The 23,724-nt window shown below is 37.1% G+C and overlaps 1 protein-coding gene across 1 annotated transcript in view; it reads left to right on the top strand.

The window, feature by feature from the left end:
• The window catches only part of LOC142357075 (uncharacterized), a gene marked incomplete at its 3' end in the record, with an annotated part of 32,169 nt that extends 8,966 nt beyond the window's left edge, over positions 1-23,203 (top strand). The window contains exons 2-6 of the mRNA XM_075408787.1: positions 4,318-4,453; positions 4,753-4,902; positions 5,461-5,552; positions 13,536-13,716; positions 22,974-23,203. Coding sequence (XP_075264902.1) covers positions 4,318-4,453; positions 4,753-4,902; positions 5,461-5,552; positions 13,536-13,716; positions 22,974-23,203 — 789 coding nt within the window. The remainder of the gene's footprint in view (positions 1-4,317; positions 4,454-4,752; positions 4,903-5,460; positions 5,553-13,535; positions 13,717-22,973) is intronic.
• Between the last annotated feature and the right edge of the window lie 521 nt (positions 23,204-23,724).

Genomic DNA, 23,724 nt, shown 5'->3' with positions numbered 1-23,724 from the left:
TCCTATAAACATACCCTAGTCCAGACGACCGAAAAAAATGACTGATGAAATTTTGGTTTTCCACGGAAGAAAATGTCGGTTTGTTTGGTTTGTTTGTTTAAACATGTAAGAAACCGTCGGTATGTTTGGCTTAAAAGGTCCCAGTTGACCAAACAGATCAAAATCTGTTTTGAACAGGATCGAGGTTTTTTTGGGTGAATTTTTGTAAGAAATGCGGTGATTGCAGTGAGAGCGGTGGAAAAAAAATTCACTGAATTTTACTGCATTTGTTTCAAAAATCACTGCGAATTCCGCCGCATTTATTAGCAAAAATTCACCGCATCAACTTTAGTTGCAAACTAATGTATGAAATGCGATGAATGCGGGGAATGCAATGAAAAAAAAAATTCACCTCATTTCACAGCTTTTCATACAAATATTCACCACGAAATTCAGCTCATTTCTTTACAGAAATTCAGCGCATATGTTTTCCAACGTTTATTGAATAAGATTTAAATTCACAAAATATCATAGCAATAAGTGACAGTTGGTGCAGTGTAATAAGCAGTTGAAAACATGCAGGAGGTTTGAGGTTCGAACCGGTGTGTGTAATTTTCTTTTTTGTATGAATACCGAGAACGCGATGAGGACAAATAGTTCACCGCAATTCACCGCATTCACCGCAAGAAAATATGTAAGAAATACGCAGTGGAATTTTTTTTCACCGCAATTCACCGCATTTCATACAAAAATTCACTGCCAAACCTCGACCTGGGTAGTTGTACAAAGGAGTTGTTCAAATCAAACCAAACTCGCAATCAGAGTTTCCTATGTAAAGATAATCAAAGAAGCTACGATTTCTTGGAAAAAGAACGTTAGGTTTTTGTTAATTTTTAGTTGCATGGAGCAAAAATTTTTTTAAAAAAAGCGAATTTCAACAAGGCCAAGGAGGGATTCAATTGAAACCAAAAACTTGTAATATAATTCCCCCCCTTCATTTTGGTGTAAGCCACCAAAAATGTTTGGTGGAGCCATCTAGGAAGAAGGTCAGAGAAAACGGAAAGCTTAATGGTCATGTATCTTCATGGAATGGCCACCTAATAAAAGTAAATATACCACCAGTTTTTAGCACCCAATTGATCATGTAACAATATATAGCCTGCGCCAACTAATTACTTCTTTTACACAAAAATGAGGGCTGCGAATTCGTGTGTGCGTGTATGTGTGCGGGCGGGAAAAGATACCGTTTTTGGTGCTCTTGAATATCTTTGGCTACGGTACCCTAGTAGGGACCTGGAAATATTAAAAGACCGTCTTCAACAGATTTAACGTATGAAAAGACGGTACTCGACAGATATTGATTATGAAAAGAATTTGTCTGTACCTAATGTGATGTCCTGGACTTTGGCTGGAACTAAAACAACCGTCCTAGAATTTGGCTGGGACTAAAACATACTTCCTGGAATTTGGCTGGACATTAAAGGTGTTCTGGAAATTGGCTGGACAATAAAACATGTCCTGCAATTACGCTCACGACCGTTATAATGAATTGTTTTCAATTTCCTGCAAATTTAAGGACATGTAGCGCAATTGGTTGAGCATTGGGTAAGATTGGAGAAGGTCACGAGATCGAAACCAGATGCTGTCGGAACTTTTTAGTTTGCCTCATTTTTGTATATGAATAGAATTTGGCTGGACGTATGGAAAGAATTAGCCTCGAATTTAACTAGGGTTCTTGACCGTGTAATTTAATTTATTATTTAACTCCGCACCTGGAGTTAATTGGTCTTTTCATAAATTCCAGGTCTCGACTAGGGTAGTTGTGTACCATTTGGACATAGTTTTGATCACTTGATAAGAATTGAACTAATTAAAAAATTGGCCTTTGCATGCTAACATATTGCAAATATCTTTCAATGATCTTTCGGATCTATTCTCCCCCCAGATTAAAATTTAGTGGACTTTTATAACTTGTACACCACCGCACAAGCTTTTTTTCTTCTTATTGAAGCGATAAGTAAAAACAACACAACGAAATGGGGACACAAACGTTAATTAAAATAGATTTCGACTTTTTCTATATCGAATTTCTGCTTTAATATTAACTCTATCATGGTATCATTTATTTCAAACTCTGTTTTTTAGGTAATGTCGTTTTTTTGGTGTTTCTGATTGCAGCCCCCAAGATAAATGGGCATGTAACATCTTTGCTTGCTTTTTAATGTGTTCAATTAGCAGTGAATTGCTAATTGCGATTTCTCAGGGGGTAGTTTACGCCAACTTTTAAACTAAGTTTTCACTTTGGTTTGCATTTGTTTTTGGTATTTTCGTTTTTTTTCTGGTGGTTTATGTTGAATATTTCTCTGGAGGATGGGGGCAGAGAGTGGTTTGGATTGGACTTTTGGTCGTGGAATTTTGGTCTCAAGGATCTTTTTTGTGCATTCGTTGACATACAATCTTTGCTGGCTCAAGAGGGGTATTCTTACTTCAACTTCCATTCAGAGTGCTCTGTAATTAAAACGTTGCCGTTTTTTACTAACCGTACTCGTTGATTATCAAAAACGCAGAAGTTATTTTCGATCTTGTTATTAACAAATTGTCTAGATCTACAACATTCGAAAAATTAAGAGTTTCTAATGGACTATCAGCATTAGCAGGGCTAGTTTTGGACAATTCTTGGACTGTTACAATCCTAAAAGAATTCGGATTGTAGTCAGTCGGTCTTGTTTTCTTAAAATATTGATATTTTTATATTAATTAAAAATCAGAACATTTCAAATCAAAACCCAGGAGTGATATGCCCAATTGGCTAAGTAGCTACAAAATAATAAATCTAGTCAGAAAATCCAATGTTTTTAAAGAATTCGTTACGACTTTACGGTCTTTACAAAAAAATTAAATTAATTTTTTGCTTTTTGTCTTACTTGACGTTTTTTTTTGAAAAATTAAGGCATCTTTCGGATAAATGCAAGTCTCAAGGGCATCTTTTGGATGTATAAATCAAGCGACTTAATTATTCCATTTTGTATTTAATGGTTTTCATGACTTTGGAATTAATTTTGTTTCGAAAAAAAAACAAAAGTCAAACTTATTTTGCCCTTTTTTCTTTTTTGTCTAATTAATTACTAGTCTCATTAATGAGGGGTCACAGACTGCATTATCCGGTTTCATTGAAGGAGGCGCAAGCAAACATATTTTGAGGGGCAAAACATAGTTATACGTCTTCAACAGCGTTTTCTGGCAAGTTTTAATTGAATTTTTGTTTGTTGTCTTTTTGTTGTTCTTTTTAACCGAATAAAAAATTAAGTAAGGACAGGTCTTAATGCCCTTCTATAGAAACATTTGTAATCGTAAACCTATGGGATATCTTTGTTGATTTCTAATGGTTTTCATTACTTTGAATTTAAATATTTTTTCTATAAAAAGCGAATCCTTAACTTCACTGTTTTTATTCTTTTTTGTCTTATTGTTACCAAGCCTTATTATGGACAGGTCCCATTTGTTTTCTGGTGAATTGCATGTTGTTTTTTTAGTTTCTTCAAGGTTATCTGACGCTATGTTGACTTTGTTATTAAGTTTTGTTTTTTAAAACGGACCAGAAGTTTTTGATTAATCTCTGTTGTTTGATTTTGCTGTTCTTCTTAACTCGTTTTCTTAATATTGGCATATCTCATCAATCTAGTGCATCATTTTTTAATCGTCTTTGTTATTTGCTTTGAAGACTATCTTTTCGTTCATACACTATTTTTTTCGAAAAATACTTGAATTCTTGGGGCCTTCTATCTGTTCCTCATTTGGTAAACAATTATGCCAAAATTGTGGATCAGTGGGGTCGGAACCTCATGTGCAATCGCACTTTACCGAGCCTTCTTGTTTTGACTAGTTTTTGTTATGTTACTCTAGAGTTCTCGAAAATCCCGAGCCAAAATTTTCCGCGAATTTCAGAGGAGTTAAAGATCGGTAATAAAACTGATTTGTTGGTCCTGGACTCAACTCCAAGTCTGTATCATTAAAGGCAAGAGTAAAAATAATAAACCCCCTGCTGATTTTATCCTGATTTATATAAGTTTTCAGGCCTGCTAATCTATTCTTCGTTCAATATAGCAATTGTTAATCAACAAAGTGAAATAAAATATGCTAAACAAAACTTGCAGATTAGATATCAATACTAAGATCTAATTGACCAATTACTGATATACTCTTGGATTCCCGTAGGGGCTTTTCATCGGTTGTAAATACAGCTGAAAATTTAACTGTCAACTTGTTACTTCTGGTTACCATTGTGGTCAGTTGAATTTGAGTCTGAACAAGAAACAGAAAGTTTCAATGTGCGTAGGATGGAAAACTAAATTCTGTGCCTTGAACAAAGACGTAGCACTACTCAGTGTCTACAAATCAGAGAGTCATCGGTTACATGGAAGACGGCAGAACTGCTTCCACCTTTTGACCTCTGTCGTGGACATTGTGGCAGGAAAGCTCAAATCTGTTTCAATATGAAAAATCTTCTGCGAGTGGGTTGCTTAAATTTTTCAAATCAAGATGTTTCGACCCTACATATATATAAACATACATATATACATGCGCTGTGTCACTTAATACCAGAGAAATGGTAACAAAGCACACAAAAGAGAAAAAAAAACAGAAATTTGAAAGTGATCTGCATGGAACTATTAGCGGATCTTCGTCATTATGATTCCTTGATGTGTTTAACGGGATTGGGTCTTAGGAATATTTTCTCGGTTATGTGAAACAGATTCTTGGATATGACAGGAACCAATACGCAGTTCTCAGTAGCAGACTCTAAACATGGCAAAACTTGTCGGTTCAAAGCAGAGAGTTTGGTGTCAAGAGCGGAATGGGTGGACAAAATCCGTTCAGTGGTGGAAATGCACTCCGCCGTCGCTCACCAACGAAAGTCAATAGGTTAGAGTCGTTCTTCAACCAGGTCAGAGAGAGAGAGAGAGTGGGGTACGTTATTGCGACTCTAGGAAATAGGTTATTGCGAATAAGATATAATCACAATCGAACCTCCCAAGGACAGTTTAGCGTCATTTTCTTCGCAGCTGGGGATGATGGGTGATAATGTGTGCGTTTGCTTGGTATGATCACAGAGTCTGTGAGAGCCATGGTCTGAGGATTCTGGCAACTTTGGGCACGATCCGACTGGGTCTGTAGCCCGCTGATCAAAAACTCACAAGAACGTGTTTGAAAAGAATTCATTCGGTTTTATAAATCCTAAATTCTAGCTAACTCTGTGCTATATGGTTACTGGCACTCTGCGATAACTCTTGTGTAATTTTGTGGCAACAACGGATAGCCAGCAACTATCTTCAGGTCTTCATTAGACTTGCAGATTTTTCAGCAAAAATTTCAGCTGAAAATGAATATTTCAATACAAAAAATCTTTGATGTGTTATCACCTGAAATTGTTTGTTTCCATGTCTTCAATCAAAAAAGGCCTATTTGTTTTTTTTGTTTGAGCTGTCCTGGACAACCAGGGTGCCAAGAGTGTGTTCCTACAATCGAGGCAAGAGGTTGAGAAACATTTACAGTCAGTTATGGCAAAACGGAAGGTTTGTTCCACTATCTATATCAGTTTCTAAAAGAGATGCTCTAGGACTACTATTGATTGAATAACTTCACTGAAACAGAGATAATCAGAGAAACAGAGACTACTCCGATCAGTGTAGATTGCAGAGTAGGCAACAAAAATCCGCGTGGTATTTCTCTTTCCTCGGTTTAATTTTACTATCTGCATAAATGATATTTTTCGCCCTTATAATGATATTATTGTCAAAATCATACATTAAACAGAGCTTTTTATTTAAAAAAATTATGCGAAGTTATAGGTTGAACAATGAAGTATAATTTTAATGTCATGATAGTACCTTTTTTCCTCTAGTTCTCGTCTTGAAGTTATCATTGTGACCAAAAGAACATTTCAACCAAACAGGATCTAAAATGCATTCAAAGAATTACAAGACCAAGTAATTTGAGTGCACCGTGCGCAGGTGTGCGCTGGAAGATGGTCTGATAAGAGATATAGTTGGTCTGAACACCTCGACAAGGGTAATGTTTGCCAAAAATGTGGGAATTGCGAGCACTGATTAAAGAAATTGATAAAACTCATAGGTCTGTGTATCTGGAAGATTTCACGAAATCTCTGTACCAACAGGAACTTCAAGCATTTCAAAACGCCTCAGCAAAAATTTCAGACCTTCCAAGTTCTTGTTAACAAAAGTACCAACTCCATGGAAAAACAAAGTTGAAAGAATGCTTCTGCTCAGTCTTTTCTCCGAAACAACCTTTCAATATCTAAGACATCTGTGCTGGAACTCCTTAAGTCTGGAAAAAAACAAATAATGACCTTTCCAGTGCACAAAGTGAATTAAGAACGAAACATTAGAAAAAAATAGACGCATGAAATTAAATCTGGTCATCCAAGCATTAGCAGTTATTTAGCTATGGTTAAAAACATTAGTATGCATTAGAGGAGACTATGATCACTCAAATTGTTGTTTTCAAAGCCAAAATCCAAAAATCACTTGGGATGAAATAACCGGCATAATATCAATCGAAAGATCACTTGAACTCATTATTTAACTTGTGTTGAAATTTTTACCTCTTGAGATTGAGAATCAATTTTAAACTATATAGGGCCAGAATATAGCATTTTCAAACAATTTAAGATTCTTTTTTGAGTTCAAGCCACATTTAGCTCAGTGCAATTAACCAACTAACAGGTTTGATTATGTAATCGAGAAATGGATAAAGTACATTAATCATAAATTTAAAAAAAATATGAGTATTTAATGAAGTTGATTTGATCTTGAGCGTGCAAAAGTCTGCACATCACCGCACGAAAGTCTCGAAAACTCATAAAATCTGGAAAGTAACCCTCAAAGTTTTGAAACGAACAGCGTAGAATTTTGAAGCCCGAAATATCAAAATGCGCTCAAAAGTTCGTACACTAATTAACAATTTTTTTTTCCAAGTTCTTAGCGCTTTTTGTCGGAATAATTGCTAAGAGAAACGGAAGTCTGGATAGGACGGAAATCTAGACATTATTGCACAAAAGTATTAGGAGCGCACAATATCTTGATATGAACCTGACAGTTTGGATTTGAACGCTCAAAGGTCTAGAAAACGCAAGAAAATCTGATTATGAACGCAGGCCATGAATTTGGAGCGCAATAAAAAAATCTTCAGAGCACATAGTTAAGCACCAAAATTTTCCTGCGTGGTCAGCTGTATGAAAATTAAAATACATTTTTTTATTCAAAGCGCACAAAATAATTATGCCGAGAATCGAAAATCTGTATCTGAACTCACAAATGTCTAATGAATCTGTGGATGAACACGCGTTAGTCTGGCCAGGAAGTGACAGAAGTCTGGTGAGAGCAGCAGGGTCTGGATTTGGGATCTTCTTTCTCAGACCAACTGTTATTTTTCTGGAGTTTCTCTCGAAAAAAATATAACAAACGATCAAAGACATTACGTTACCAAACTATCAAAATCTTGAAAACTAAAAAGGCCTGAGTAGGTTACCCTATGTACTTGATAGTAAGAAAAAGACCTAACTCTTTGAAGCTCATCGGACATTTCAATAAATCATTGTTATTTGTCGTTATTTGGCTCAGTTGTAGGATATATTGTTCTTTTTTAGTCTTCTAGAGAATGTATTACAAAAATTTGGCGGTTTTCAACAAAGAAAGGTTTGATTCACATACTTTTCTGCTGTTAGAGAAATTGTTGTAAATACTAACAGAGAAACTATAAACGTGTCCAAAATGTCCACTGTAATTACAACATTGGACGATAACTTCATTGGGGGGTTTAAATATTGAGTTGTCTACGTCCAGGTTTAAATATTGAGTTGTTAATGTTTTTGATTCTCACAATGGAAGATGTGTCTCTTTCTGTTTCCCCTATTGATATGCACTACCAGCTTCCTCTGGATTTAAAAATAAATCTGTTTAGATTACAATATATGGTTTTTGGCTGTTAAAAAATTTTTACTTTCGAAAAGATTTTTTTTTGATTTTTGCCATTTAGAAAAAAAAAAATTTCTGTCATTTTGTGGCTTGGTCTTAAAGAACACAAGTGGCATCATTTTTCAAACCAAAAGAGCGTTTTAATATTTGGTTATTTTGAATTCTGTTTTTTTTTGTTTTGATGTTGCGAGTTTTTTAAAAAGTGATTTCTGGTTTTTTTTCTTGTCCTATTACAAGATCAATGAAATGAAACCAATTGGTTTTGAGGATGATAGTTGCTAAAGATATAATGGTTTCAAAGAAAACCTTAAAGTTTTAACTGCTTTGACAGCGTTTATATGAATTTTGCCCTGAAAAAAATTCTTGTTTTTTTTAATTGATGAATGTTTCTCTCGGTTTTTTTTTGTAGACCTAAGACATATTCTGGATAATGGAAAGTCTCAATGGCTTCAATGACAGTATAAGAGTACCTATCAAGTGTTTTAAGTTAAAAAATGGTTTATTTCTGTCAAAATCAATTGTTTTCAAAAAGGGTAACCTAATTTCAAATTTCGCATTTTTTTCTGTCCATTTGTTACATAGTCTCATTAATGACCGGCCTCATATATTTTCTAGAGATGTATAAACTAGTTTTTTCTGTTGTTACTTACATTTTAATCTAGTCTTTTGTCTTTTTGTCTGATTTATACTGTCGTCTGCTTTTATCTGATGCCATTTTGATAATGTTATTAAGTGTTTCTTTAAAATACATCTTGTTTTCGGTCGTAATTAACGTTTGTTTTTGTTTATTGAGTTTTTTGTTTATTTTGTCTCCTAGATTTGGCATGCAGGTTTCATCTTCTCTGCATGTTGGCATTATTTAGTTCATTGACTCACTATAACCGGTCATATAACTCCGATGGAGTTACATAGGAACCTATATAGTAATTTCAGATGAAAGCTGATAGCTAAGACTTTGCCTTTTTTCATTCTAAAATTTGTCGACTTGTTTTCGGGTCTTAATAGGGAAAAGTTGCATCATCTTTGATAGGAACTGGAAAGAAGTGGAATTGTTCAATTTATTTATTATTTGATGCTTTCATGAATTTGTTACTGATTTTGAAATAATAGATCATGAATTTGACTGTAATTAATGTTAGCATGGTTTTGTTGTTTGTCTTGGCTTGCAGTCGTGTTAACGACCAAAAACATCAACTATCTAATGCGGCATTAATTAATTGATTTGGTGGCTTCGACTTAAACAATTGAGGATTTTAAATTATTAACCAATTGATTTCATTAACCGATTAAACTTGCCATTTTTTTAAACTCAATAACCAAAAAAATTTGAGGTATGGGCATTTCTAAAAATTTTTCCCTCTCTTGATTCATAAGTAAAATTGTGGATACGCGAAGTCGGAAAATTATGTGCGAGCGAACATTTCATACAATCTTTGTCCTTAGTTCATCTTGAAATTGATTGTTATTAGTCTTTCAGCTTTTAACTCAGTTAGAACTAAAAAACACTTCAGAGCGTACATTGGTGGTTAACTAAGGCCGATCCTAATTGGGCCGGCCCCTTTTGCAGCCTTAAGGGGTATAGAGTTAGAGATTTTAATTCTGGGCGCAAAGTACACTTACATTAATTCCCTCTGCATAACGGACACTGGAAAACACTGAGATTTCAAGTCATTTCTTTTTCAGTAATGTTTGTTCCGATGGGGTTTATCTTCTTACCTCCTGCTTGCTATCCCTCTTAGCTGCTGAGAGCTACTTAATTCCCGCAAAATTTTACAGTACAAAACAATGCACTTCAAAAAAATAAGTTTTATTGAAGTTACAATCTATGTAGAAGTAAACAAGTTTTCTTCCTGCTATTTGGTTTGCCGTTTTGCTTTCGCCAGCCTTTCTAAGTTGTACTTTGGTCAAAAAATGATCTCATTAATTTTTTGTCGATACGGTTGTCTCAGATGTTAGAAGGCTATTACAAGATCAATGAAATGAAACCAATTGGATTTGAGGATGATAGTTGCTAAAGACATAATGGTTTCAAAGAAAACCTTAAAGTTTTAACTGCTTTGACAGCGTTTATATGAATTTTGCTCTGAAAAAAATTCTGTTTTTTTTAATTGATGAATGTTTCTGTCGGTTTTTTTGTAGACCTAAGACACATTCTGGATAATGGAAAGTCTCATTGGCATCAATGACAGTGTAAGAGTACCTATCAAGTGTTTTGAGCTAAAAAAATGGCTTATTTCTGTCAAAATCATTTGTTTTCAAAAAGGGAAACCTAATTTCAAATTTCGCGTTTTTTTCTGTCCATTTGTTACATAGTCTCATTAATGACCGGCCTCATATATTTTCTAGAGATGTATAAACTAGTTTTTTCTGTTGTTACTTACATTTTAATCTAGTTTTTTGTCTGATTTATACTGTCATCTGCTTTTACCTGATGCCATTTTGATGATGTTATTAAGTGTTTCTTTAAGATACATCTTGTTTTTTGGTCGTAATTAACTTTTTTTTTATTTATTGAGTTTTTTGTATATTTTGTCTCCTAAATTTGGCATTGCAGGTTTCATCTTCTCTGCATGATGGCATTATTTAGTTCATTGACTCACTATAACCGGTCATATAACTCCGATGGAGTTACCTAGGAACCTATCTAGTAATTTCAGATGAAAGCTGATTGCTAAAACTTTGCCTTTTTTCAATCTAAAATTTGTTGACTTGTTTTCGGGTCTTAATAGGGAAAGTCGCATCATCTTTGATAGGAACTGGAAAGAAGTGGAATTGTTCAATTTATTTATTATGATGCTTTCATGAATTTGTCGCTGATTTTGAAATAATAGATCATGAGTTTGACTGTAATTAATGTTATCAAGGTTTTGTTGTTTGTCTTGGCTTGCAGTCGTGTTAACGAACAAAAACATCAACTATCTAATGCGGCATTAATTAATTGATTTGGTGGCTTCGAATTAAACAAGTGAGGATTTTAACTTATTAACCAATTGATTTCATTAACCGATTAAACTTGCCATTTTTTTAAAACTCAATAACCTAAAAATTTGAGCTATGGGCATTTCTAAATATTTTTCCCCCTCTTGATTATTAAATAAAATTGTGGATACACGAAATCAGAACATTTTGTGCGAACGAATATTTCATAAAATCTTTGTCATTAGTTCATCTTGAAATTGATTGTGATTAGTCTTTCAGCTTTAAACTCAGTTAGAACTAAAAAACATTTCAGAGCGTACAATGGTAGTTATCTAAGGCTGACCCTAGTTGGGCCCCTTTTGCAGCCTTAAGGGGTATAGAGTTAGAGATTTTAATTCTGGGCGCGAAGTACACTTACATTAATTCTCTCTGCCTAACGGACACTGGAAAACACTGAGATTTCAAGTCATTTCTTTTTCAGTAATGTTTGTTCCGATCGGATTTATCTTCTTACCTCCTGCTTGCTATCCCTCTTAGCTGCTGAGAACTACTTAATTCCTGCAAAATTTTACAGTACAAAACAATGCACTTCAAAACAATAAGTTTTATTGAAGTTACAATCTATGTAGAAGAAAACAAGTTTTCTTCCTGCTATTTGGTTTGCCGTTTTGCTTTCGCCAGCCTTTCTAAGTTGTACTTTGGTCAAAAAATGATTTCATTAATTTTTTGCCGATACGGTTGTCTCAGATGTTTGAAGGCTATTTGCTGGCTGTCCTCATAACCAAATTTTTTCAAATACTTCAAATACTTACTACAAACATTATTATGATTCGCAATCAGTTAGTAAAAATTTTCGACCAAATTATTGAGCCGTTTGTCTTTTACAATATTTTTGATTTTGGTAACGATAAGATAGCCGGTAACGATATTATTTCAATATTTAAGTCAGTTAGAAATCTAAGAGAGCATGTATTGGTAGTTAACTCAGGCCTACCCTAGTTAAACTCCTTTTACAGCCTTATGCGGTATAGAGATAGAACTTATGATTTCTGGGAGCCAAGTTTTCTTACCTAATTTTCTCTGTCTAACTTACTCTGGAAAACACTGATCTTAAACTAATTTATAATGGTGGGAATAATATACAAGACCAGAGTCAACCGTATACACATAGTGTATCTAGATAGTAGCCTGATTAAAGCAAAGTGTACATGCTCTTTTTAAAAAAGAATAGAAACTTCCAATTCTCCGATTTGTGGAAATTGTTGGAGTATATCCATTTTGTTTTTTTTCTGTGCTGTATCCATCTGGAATTAAAAGTTTGTCAAAGGTGTAGGTTGTAGCTGAAAAAATGTTGAATGTGTTGTCCCTGTCAAGTGAAGTAGGAGACTAGTGTCGTCAGTGTGTTGTCCAAATCTTTATGGTTTTAGAGCCAGCAATGGTGCCAGCGACAGGTTAATCTAGCCAGTGATGTCTTATCCTGTTTAGTTGCCAGCTGTCCCTCACTGTCGCATAGTGAAGATTTGGCCAAGTATGGGTTAATTATTGTAGTCTGTGCGTCTCTGTTGGTGCTAAAAGGAGATTGCAAATCATGTTTTTTCAGTACTGTTTGTTCCTATCGTTCTTATCTTCGTGCTTCCTGTTTGGTATCCCTCTTAGCTGCTGAGCGCTACTTAACTTCTATAAAACTTTTAAATGTAAATTTAATTCTTTTTGTGTGAGTTCCGATCACTTAAGGCAGACCGTAGTTGGGTTCCTTTGAAAGCCTTTAGAGGCATAGAGCTAGGAATTCTTTTTTCTCTGCGATAAGTAGACTTACCTGATTCTCTCTGATTAACCGACTCTGGAAAACACTAAAGATAGGATTCAATTTTGACGGTGGTAATAATATACAACACCGGAGTCTGTCTGATACACATATTGCTAATAGACCAAGTAAAGTAAATTGTGCATGCTCGATTTAAAAGAGAATAGAAGAGTCTTCTCAGTCTGTGATTGATGCAGAATGATGTAGAAAACAAACTCTGTGTTTTCGTCTGCTGCATAAGGTTTCAGCTCGCCGTTTTTTTGTCAAAAACTTTAATCTAGTTTTTTCTAGTTTGAGGACATACAGTTAATTGCTGACTATGAGGTAAAAAACCAGACACTTGAAATAAAGTGAGGTTTTATTGAAGTGACAATCTGTGGAGAACTAAACAAGTTTTCTTCCTGCTATTTGTTTTGCCGTTTTGCTTTCGCAAGCCTTTCTAAATTGTACTTTGGTCGATTACTGATTTCTATAATTTTTTTGACGATACGGATGACTCACTCCTTTGAACGCTATTTGCTGGCTGTCCTCACAACCAAATTTTTTTTATATACTTAAAATACTTAATACAAATATTATTATGTTTCGCAATCAATTGGTAAAAATTTTCGACCGAATTATTGAGCCGTTTGTTTTTTTTAAAAAAGTTGCGATTTTGGTAACTATAAGGTAGCCAGCACACACAGCCACAACTCAGGCCCTTCAATGATGAAAGCAAGATAAATTAAAAACGTGCTGAACAATCGAAACCGTGACAAAAACAAATTCAGTTCCTTACTCGAATGAAATTACTTTAAACTTTAGCTCCGGTTAATTCTATAAAAAAACAATCTTATTAGGCGCTGATTCATCGCACCAAGTATGACAATACACTTACAGTTGATGAGCAACGGAACATTCGCAAGTTCTTCGAAGTGAGTCGTGCATACATTGACGCAGTGATTGAAGCCGTCAACAAAGTAGATGAGACGAAAGTGGGTCTAGATCACGCAACATTGGGTGATACATCCACTCCTCACGGTAATATTGCCCAACAGACTGTGTATGTTCATCTGATTTTATGATGCCGGTAATCCTGTGAGGGTTTCACCATACTATCCCTAGTTGAGGTACAAACTCTATGAAAAGGCTTGAAAAACCAAGTGGTGGGTGACGATATGGATCCAAATTACTCAAAATCATATCTTACAAGAACATACTTAAAGTCTATACCCATTTTTTCACAGGTAGAGATACTGTAATTTCCTAGATAAACATGGTCAAGCTTTTTTCAACAGTCGAGTCATGATCTTATCATAAACTATTATATTCAAGCAAAAAAAACATTTCATGAGTCAACATCAAGATTGACGCTAGTGAAAATGGTACACGAATCAAAATAGAGAATTTTTACTGCTGACAAATCAGAATTGAGAAAACGTTAAAGCTGTTTCCCGTTTGGTTGGTTTCTCAACAAATTCTCCAGGTTTTAATAAAGGATATTAATGTTAATATCAATATGATCAGATATCGCGTTAAGGAAATAATAATTTTTTTGGGAAAACTGCTCCCACGTTTGGTTATGATCGATTCCTACCAAATCCCACGGACTGCTGAGTCATGGCCATCGACCGCAAAGCATGGTCACACGCGGCAAAATCTATAATCAAAATAAGGCAATGTAAAAATAGGCTGCGTCAAATTTAGGTAATTTGACAACATGGAATATTAGTGTTTTAATCTTCTGATTCAATCAGATTTGTTGCAATTTCTTTATTTTGGCACGCCTGTTGGTAGAAAACAAGCCAGAAAGTCTTTCGTTGAGTCAGTATTACATTGTCGTTTTTTCATGCGTCAATTTACTTTTCTGTACCAAAATACAGTTTTTTTTTTGTGGGCCCATATATCAAACAAAATTTTTTCCGCGCCACATTTAAGTTCTCTGGAAACATCGAGAATCAAATAAGGTTCTAGAGTAAAAGTGCAAGGAAAACCTTTGTGTTTAAAATAATTGCTTCAAACTTCGTTCGAGAGCAATTGCCGATATCACAGCGTAGATGAGGGTAATAATGTACCGAATCAGAAAACGATGAGCGAAATCTAAAAAAATTACCGTACGTTTCCATCTCTAGATGTAACTTCGTGTATCTTGGAGGTGTAACCGATGTTTTATGACTTTGTCTCTCAAATTTTTCTCTATATTGTGAAAATTAGCAGTTGACAGTGGAAACAAATTATGACAGACAATATTATAATTGAAGGGGTAAGCCGTTAGTAGACAAAAATAACATAGGGGACAACGTTTGACTCAGTTATAACTTTGCAGGCCACTTTAAAAGGTTTTAATAGAAATATCTCGATTGTCCGAAGTGTTCTAATAGTTTTACAGTAAGAACTTTTGTTGCTACGGCTTATCGTGGATAATTTAACTAATTTTTTTTCGGCCAACCATTATACAATTAAGAACATTTTTATTAAAAAAATTGTTTACTATTAGGTGACTAGTTCCTTGTATGAGTCTTGCAAAACGTTCCATTGCATTACACAATTAGGCAAAACCTGCCTGAGTAAATATGATCTTTAAATTGCAAGTGAGGAGAACCAACGACTATATTTATGAAGAGCATAAGTTATGAATTTTTATGGTTAAACGATGCCACAAAAAACTGAAGAATTTCATTATTCAGTTGATGTCTAACTTTGGGCCTAAAATTCGTTGTTGCGTCGCAAAACTTATTTTTGTTAATTAGACTTGCTTTAAACGCTTTAAAGGCTTAAATGCTTTATGCTTAAGAAGAAATCAAGCTCAAAAGAAACAAGTGTTCGTGATAAAATCAGATGAAAATATGATTTCTTAGTTCAAATCACATAGTAATTTATTGTTGCATTTGTTCAAGAAGTCATCTTGAATTGAAGTTTTGAAGCTCTCGGAATATGAAGGTGAAAAGGTTGTTTACCGCAACATAACCCGACCTCCTTGAACGAGTTCAATTGAAAAGTAATATTGAATTCACCTGAGACCTTTTGACACAAGACATTCACAGGAAATTTTTGACGCGGAAATAATTTCCTGAAATTTGATTGTTGTTTGCCTTGTTGTCATCTTTGTCGTTGTAGTCGTCCTCGTCGTCTTTGTCGTTGTCGTCATCATCATCCTCGTGGTCATCATCATTATCATCATTGTGGTCAGCATAGTCATCATTGCTATCAAGCATGTGAATGATTAAAGATAAGCGAGACAGACTTCAAAATATTGATTGCTAATGTTATTGACTTGAATATTGATTGCTCATTGTCTAGGGAACGCTTATCTTCCGGTCTTGACGTATTGAAATGGGCTGTGCTGCTGACTTGTCAATCCTCATCCATTGAGTCATCCGTTGTCTTCCATTTGGGTAACTGAGACTCTGGTTTTTCCTTCTCCAATGGTACAAGTCGGCTTACTGGTCTTATGTAGAGTCCTGTTTGAGTTTTAACTTGGACTACTCGTACTATCTTGTCATTTCCGTCGAATGTTTTTGTAATCCTTGCCAGTGGCCATAGCACTGCAGGCGTGTTGTCTTCCTTGATGATAACAATGTCATTGACGGCGTGCTGTTGTTTGTTATCGTGCCATTTTGGTCGATGTAGAAGTGTTGTCAAGTAGTCCAAGGACCACTTTTTCCAAAATTGTCCGACAATGTTGTTGATGCTTTTGAACCGTCTGCTTAGTGTCCTGTTGTCTTCTTGAGATGGCTCCGGCAAAGCTGTTAGTTGGCGTCCAATGAGAAAGTGAGCGGGTGTTAGTGCTCAAGGGTCATTGGCATCGCTAGGGGCGGCTATCAGCGGGCGAGAATTGAGGATGGCCTCAATTTGAGTGATCAAGGTTGTGAAATTCTCAAAAGACATCTTTGTTGTCCCCACAGTCCTGTAAAAATGTCTCGACATGGATTTTATTGCGGCTTCCCAGAGACCTCCGAAATGCAGCGTCCGTGGAGAAATTGTCAACCAATTTATCTGATGTCCTGTAGTGAAGGCATCTACCAGTTCGTTGAATTCTCTGTCCATTAAAAATTTACGAATTTCAATTTCTCCCCGAGTTCTAATGAAAGTCCTTGAGTTGTTACTATAAATATTTTCGGGCAGTCCACGTCGTGCTGTAAAACGTTTTATGGCGTCCAGACAGGCCTCTTTGGTCAACGTTGTCACTGTTTCCATATGGACGGCCTTTGTGCTTAAACATACAAAAAGGGCAACATACGTTTTCTGCAATTTTCCGCTGCTGTCTTTTGTGCTGATAGGTCCACAGTAGTCCAAACCTGTGTGGGTGAAAGCAAATGATGAAACAACACGTTCTGTTGGCAGATCTCCCATTTGAGGCTGAGGAATCCTGGCGTCGTGGCGAATGCAGGGCTTGCAGTTGTAAATAATTTTTTTAACAGCTGATAGTCCCCCGGGTATCCAAATTGTTTGTCGAAGATAAAACAATTTTAACTGTGGGCCTGCATGTAAGTTCCTTGCATGAGCTTCCCGAATCAGAAGCACAGTGATTGGAGAATCTTTGGGAATAAGGATAGGAAACTTCTTGTCTATGTTGTATGGCGAATTTGCTAGTCATCCGCCCATGCGAACGACTTTATTGTCTGGGTCGTAGAAGGGAGAAAGTTTGAAAAGTCGTCCTCTTTTTGGCCAAAGCTTTATTCTTCGTTTTGTGGTACGGTTGATCAATTCTTCTTCACTTGTACCTACATGTTGCTTCAAATCGTTGAATCTTGTTGGTTTATCTAAAATACCGAATTGAGCTGTACAAAGCTTACCTACCTGAACCTTACCAATCTTGCCTACCTCAACCCTACCAGCCTTACCTACCTCAACCTTACCAACCTTACTTACCTCACCTTGACCAACCTTACCTACCTTTACCTTACCAACCGCAGCCTTACCTACCTCAACCTCACCAACTTTACCTACCTCAACCTTACCAAGGGGTTTATGACAATACACATTCTCCGAAATGTTGTTACCTTTCCCTTCTGTTATTGATGAAGATGATTGACTAACAATGGCATCAAACTCTTGCAAGTAAAGTTTTTGAATCAGGCTGTATATGGCAATCCGTCCAAGGTAAAGATCTGAAGAGCTGAGTTGAAGTGACTGAAATTCAGACGCTAATGCAGCTTCCGACTTTTTCAGTTGACAATTTTTTGATGATAAGTTCCTTTTCTGTGAGTAGCATTTGGTATCGGATTTTGTTTGATCTGTTCTGCTGGCAATGTTTTTCTGACTTTGTTGTTTGGCCTTCTGAATGAATTTCATGACATGACAAAAAATCCGAACCAGTTTCCCAAACGAGGATGTTCGATGAATTAGCTGCACTATTGAGTTGTTCTCCTGAGTAACAACCATTGTTGTTTGCTTCAGTGTTTCTCCTTGCGCTTCGTTGTTCACTGCATGGTGATGTTCCTCAATTGATTCCGACTTCGGCCAATAATCTTCGCTTTTTTCTAGCCAACTGGGTCCATTCCACCAAAGGCTATGTTTGGCTAGGTTTGCGGCTGAGATTCCTCGTGATGCGCAAAGAGCAGGATTCTCCTCCGCCGGCAGGAAACTCCAATTGCTGGATGGAATGAGGTTCTGAATTTTTGCAACACGGTTGGCAACGATTGTCTCCCATTTTCTTGGAAAGTCTTGCAGCCAAGCCAGTGTTACCGTTGAACCTGTCCAAGCGTACACTTTTGGTGACGGGAAACGTTGATCGTTCAAAGATGATGATACCGCTTCCACCAAATTCACTCCAAGAAGTGCTGCACAAAGACCCAACCGGGGAACGCACAAACTCCTTATTGGTGCAACTCTGGTCTTTGCTGTCAACATCCTTGTGTGATCTGTTCCGTCGAAAGATTGTCGTATATACACTACTGCGGCGTAGGCTGTAGTTGATGCATCACAGAAGACATGAAGTTCAATGTCCGATGATGCTGGCGAGATTGAAACTACCTTTCTGGGCAGTGTAATAGTTTCTAATTCCTTCAGTTGAACTCTGAGTCGGCTGTACTGTTGCTGAAGGCTGGCTTCGTCCCATCCAAGTCGATCCATCCAAAGCAGTTGCACAAAAGATTTGAACTGAATTGTTGTAGGTGAAAGCCATCCCAACGGATCAAAAAGCCGTTTAACTTCCGACAGTATTTCGCGTTTTGTAGATGTTGTCTTTTTGTCTAGTTTTGCTATAAAATTGAAGTGGTCTGGATTTGGGTTCCACTTGACGCCTAAAGTTTTTACACTGTAGTCGTCGCTTTTAATTGTCATCTTGTCGGTAGTTTCAGGTAGTCTTTCAACAAGTTCTGGGTTACTTGAAGTCCACTTGCGAATCTCAAACCCTGCCTTTGATAGAACTGCTATGATTGAGTCTTGCAGTTTCATTGCACTTTCCAGATCGGGGGCTCCTGTCAACAAGTCGTCGACGTACATGTCTGTCGTTATTCCTAGTTTTTGTCCGCAACATCTTCCGCTAAAACTTGTAATGGGCGAATAGAAAGGAACGCTGATGATGCTATTCCGTACGTGACACGTGTCATCCTAAATGTCTTTATATCTGTTGAGTTCGGTTCCTTCCAAAGTAATCGATGATAGTCCTTATCTTCGGTATCCAGTTGCACTTGTCTGTACATTTTTGCAATGTCTGCTGAAAGGGCTACAGGATACATGCGGAAATGGATCAGGATGCTGAATATATCTTTCCGGATCTTGGGTCCCACCATTAGTCTATCGTTCAAAGAAACTCCACTGGTAGTCTTTGCTGAACCATCAAAGACTACACGCATGTTCTGTAGTTGTACTTGAGTCTTTGAACACACAGTGATGGCTGAGATAATAGCTTTTCTCTATTGGCAGTAGCATCTTCTTTGCTGGTACTTCTCCCATGTGTCCTAGTTTAATGAACTCATTGATGAACTCGTTGTATCTTCTGTACAGATCAGGCTGTTTTTGATGTCTATGAAGGATACTTCTAAGTCTTCGTCGTGCTTGCTGCTGGGAATCCACCAGTTCTCCAATTTCGTTCTTAAACGGCAGTTTTTCGATGACCCTTCCTTCAGGGCTTCTTCGTGTGGTTGACTTGAAGTGTTCTTCACATCTTCTTTCTTCGTCGGTCAGATGTTTAGTTGCAGGCACTTCCTCAATTTCCCAAAAATGCTGCAAACTGTCTTCAAATGATGACACAAAGTAGGTTTGCAAACTGGAACAATTGGAAGTTTGCACGTTTTCGCGTCCACTAACCAACCGAATACTGAGAGCCGATAAGTAACGGGGATGTTTGGTTTTTTAAGTCTGTTGTTCCCAACCATCAAGTCCTCGTAGTGTCCAGCTCCAATGATTAGATCAATTTGGGCGGACTTGTTAAAGTCTGGATCAGCCAACTGTAGTTCCTTTACTGTCTCCCAACTGTCTTTGTTGATGTACCGAGAAGGTAAATCGTGTGTCATTTTCGTTAAAACTGACGCGTCAATGATAATTGGTGCTTTTCTGTTTTGGTTGAAGGCAAAGGTCAACAAATCCGCGATTAGTTGAGACTTCATTTCCTCCGCGTCCAAAAACACGAGTATTGTTCCTCTTTCTCTTTTGCTGAAGTCTTCGTACTGCAGCTTCAGTTACAAGATTAATCTGAGATGCAGAGTCTAGAATTGCTCGCAGATATACTATTTCTCTTTGGACATTAACAGGAACAATTGCTGTCTGAAGAAAAATTTCCTGTGTCTTGTCTTCATGGGTGAGGGCTGCTGTTATCTTCTGATCGATAGTTATTTGTTCTGCATTACTGCTTGAGGCTCCAGATGTAACCTTCTCCTGTTCCCTTGCGTTGGCTTTGCGGCTGTTTCCAAACGATTTTTTCAATTGATTGACTTGATGCGCATATTCTCGATGCAACAACGTGTGATGTTTTTGTCCACATTGGCGGCACGAATAATCATCGCAAATCTATGCTCGATGTCCTGGTCGTAGACAATTGAAACAAAGTCCTTTGACTTTGATCAGCTGGGCTCGCTCCTTGACACCTAAATCTTTGAACTTACCACATTTGAAAATTCTGTGTTCCTCTTCACAACATTCGCATTGCTGATTCGTTGTCGTAATTTGAGTGTGAAGTTGTCTCTGTGCCTGATTTTGTTGCGTATGAGATCGTTTTTCGGTATTTGATGATCTGTTGCTTGGTGCTGCTGACTCCAACGCTTGAACACGTTCGTCCAGGAATGTCTTTAGTTCCTGATAGGTCTATAGTTCTTTTCTCTTTGAAGAAAGCTCCCAGAACTTTCGTGTTTCGGTGGGCAGTTTTTCTGCAATCAAGTAGACAAAGAAGGGGTCCTGATGGTCAACTGGTTGTCCCATGTTCCGAAGAGAATGTCTGTGCTCCTCCATTGTGTCGACAAGTTTTCGTAATTCCCGTGTGTTTTCCTGTGAAACTGGTCGATATGAGACAATTCCATGGATGTGGGCTCGAAGTATCAATCTCCTGTTGTCGTATGGGTTCTGCAAAATTTCCATTGCAACATCGAAGTTGTCGTCGGTGACTGTGATTGAAGTTAACATCTTCGAAGCTTCTCCCTTCACCGCTGACTTCAGGTACTGTAATCTCAAACTGTTTGTCAACTGATCGTTATCTATTACTGCTCCCTTGAAGCGTACATAAAAAAGATCCAGTCCAAGTAGTTTCCGGAAAAACTGGGAAAGTCGAGCTTTGGTAGATTGATGTTCTGTATATTCCTCGAAATCGTGGTGCTTCCGGCTGCAAATGAGCTCTCTTGTGACGAGTGTCTTGTCTTTCGCCGAACAAACCGATGAACATAATCGATGTTTTGGCATATCTTGTCATCATACTCCTCTGTCTCAACAATTTCATCGTCCAAGTTGTCAGGATCATCAAAAAGAGACTGAATCTTTTGGTTCTGCTCAGATAGGAAGGCTTGCTTCTTCTTCAATAATTCAACTATCTGCTGCAGTCGGATAAGGTCGCCTTCATTGATAAGTGTGAACGGTTTGTTCATTATGCCGTCTGCTTCATTGAAGAGTTTCGTTGCAACTCCTCTGTGAGCCCCACGCGACTTTCGAAGAAGTTCTAGATTTTCTGGCATGTTCCTGATATGCTGTTGTCTCACTGGTCCTTGCTTTGTTCTTGATGCTGTTCTTAAGTTGTATTCTTTGGCTGTATTCTTTGTCTTTATCTGTTGTTGTAAATCTTTTGTGGCTAAAAGCTCAAAAACAAGTCAAAACATCGTGAAAGTTGTAAATGTAGGGTTGTATCTATCCCCCCGCAAAGGTGCGGCCAATTTTTACGCGAGAACTTAGTCTTAGTACTTCAGGGGGCAAAGTAAGCTAACAAAAACCGTGTTCTCGATGAGAACTAGATAGTGAGAGAGATTGACTTCCCCTGAAGTTTTTTAAAAAATATGCAGAATCTTGGGTATACAGTTACCCCACTAGATATCCTCTACCGGGTCCCTTGGTTAGGTTAATCAACCTAGTTATACAAGTTATTCAACTTGAATAACATGTGGGGGAATGATGGTATCTAGTGGGGGGTCCGCTTTTCAATTTGCCTTTAAGTTTTCCCCCTTTTAGGTTATCAACAAATTTTTGAGAGAGTGAACGCTTTGGGTGCTTAATGCTTCGACTATTTTATCCTTAAGCTATTATTCGGCGGACCATTAAATGTTGCGTCGCAACACTTATTTTTGTTAATTAGACTTGCTTTAAACGCTTTAAAAGACTGAAATGCTTTATGCCTAAGAAGAACTCAAGCTCAAAAGGAAACAAGTGTTCGTGATAAAATCAGATGAAATTATGATTTCTTAGTTCAAATCACGTGGTAATTTATTGTTGCATTTGTTGAAGAAGTCATCTTGAATTGAAGTTTTGAAGCTCTCGGAATATGAGGGTCAAAGTTGTTTACCGCAACATTCGTGTTTTCAGACAACTGGAAAAAGTATCTATGCGAAGCTCGGTGATGCGATGGAAAACAGAGAAGAGATATTTCCTGACTCATAAAGGGTCAAGCTTATAAAGGGTCAAAGAAAGTTGTTTCGTAAGATTCAAATTGCAGCAAACTTTTAAGTGTCTTACAGCTGATGAAAGAACTGATTGTGTCAAAAATCAGTAAGAAGTAGTGAGAGACACAGACAACTGAGATTGCTCAAACTACCACAAAGCTTATGCTATCGCCAAAAAAATGTGTAATTGGTCAAAAAGTATTGATATCAACAGTTAGGCTGCTTTTTGCAGAAAAATATTACGAGCAAACTTTGTCAATCTCATTTGCACATTTGTAGGGAAGACTCCGAAACTGGTTCGAATGCAGACATGGTCGGATACGCAGACGGAGTGGTTCGATGCCAAGTCACAGCAGGATGACCCCAACTACTATGCCAGTCAATCAGGAGAGGGCAAACAAGGAGAGGAATCCACTTCGGACGGGGAGCCTTCGTCACCTAGACCCAATGCAGAAGGGGCACAGGTCGATACAGGCGGGGAGGGGGAGAATTCAAACTCTGTTATTCAGGTTTGTCACTAATGCGACTGCTATAATTGAGTGTAATAACCCAGCTTATGGCATGTAACACTAACAAAGTTGTGGCCTAAGTTGAGCTTTGGTGCAACGGTAACATGCCTGGACCCGGTTCTGGTTCTAATAAGCGCAATTCCGATAAAACTAAATTGTTTATCTTTTACTTCCCAGGTTGAGGTGCCAGACCGAAAGTCGGTATGTCCAGACGCTCCCAGACGGAAAGTGCTATGCCTAGACTTTCGTGCTTTCAGAACTTTTTGTGCGTTCAACGTGCGCCCAAGAATCCCAATTGGGCTAGCTAAAACTAGTTGGTTTTCAAAATGGCAGTGAGATTAAAATCAATTAAAATTAACCTTTTGCAGGAGCTCATTCCTGTTCTTTATGGACAACAGTAACAACAAACAGCTTTTGCTAGTCAAAAATTGATTTGTCGAACTTAATTAAAAATTGATTACGAAGAACCAACATAGAACCCAATTCTTTTGCAACCCATAAGTAAAATCGATTTGTGGTAA

This window comes from Convolutriloba macropyga, unplaced genomic scaffold (assembly GCF_964194025.1).
Source record: "Convolutriloba macropyga unplaced genomic scaffold, txConMacr16.3 SCAFFOLD_1080, whole genome shotgun sequence".
NCBI classification, from domain to species: domain Eukaryota; kingdom Metazoa; phylum Xenacoelomorpha; order Acoela; family Convolutidae; genus Convolutriloba; species Convolutriloba macropyga.
The sequence above is the reverse complement of the archived record's forward strand: the minus strand, read 5'-3'. Positions and strand labels throughout refer to the sequence as shown.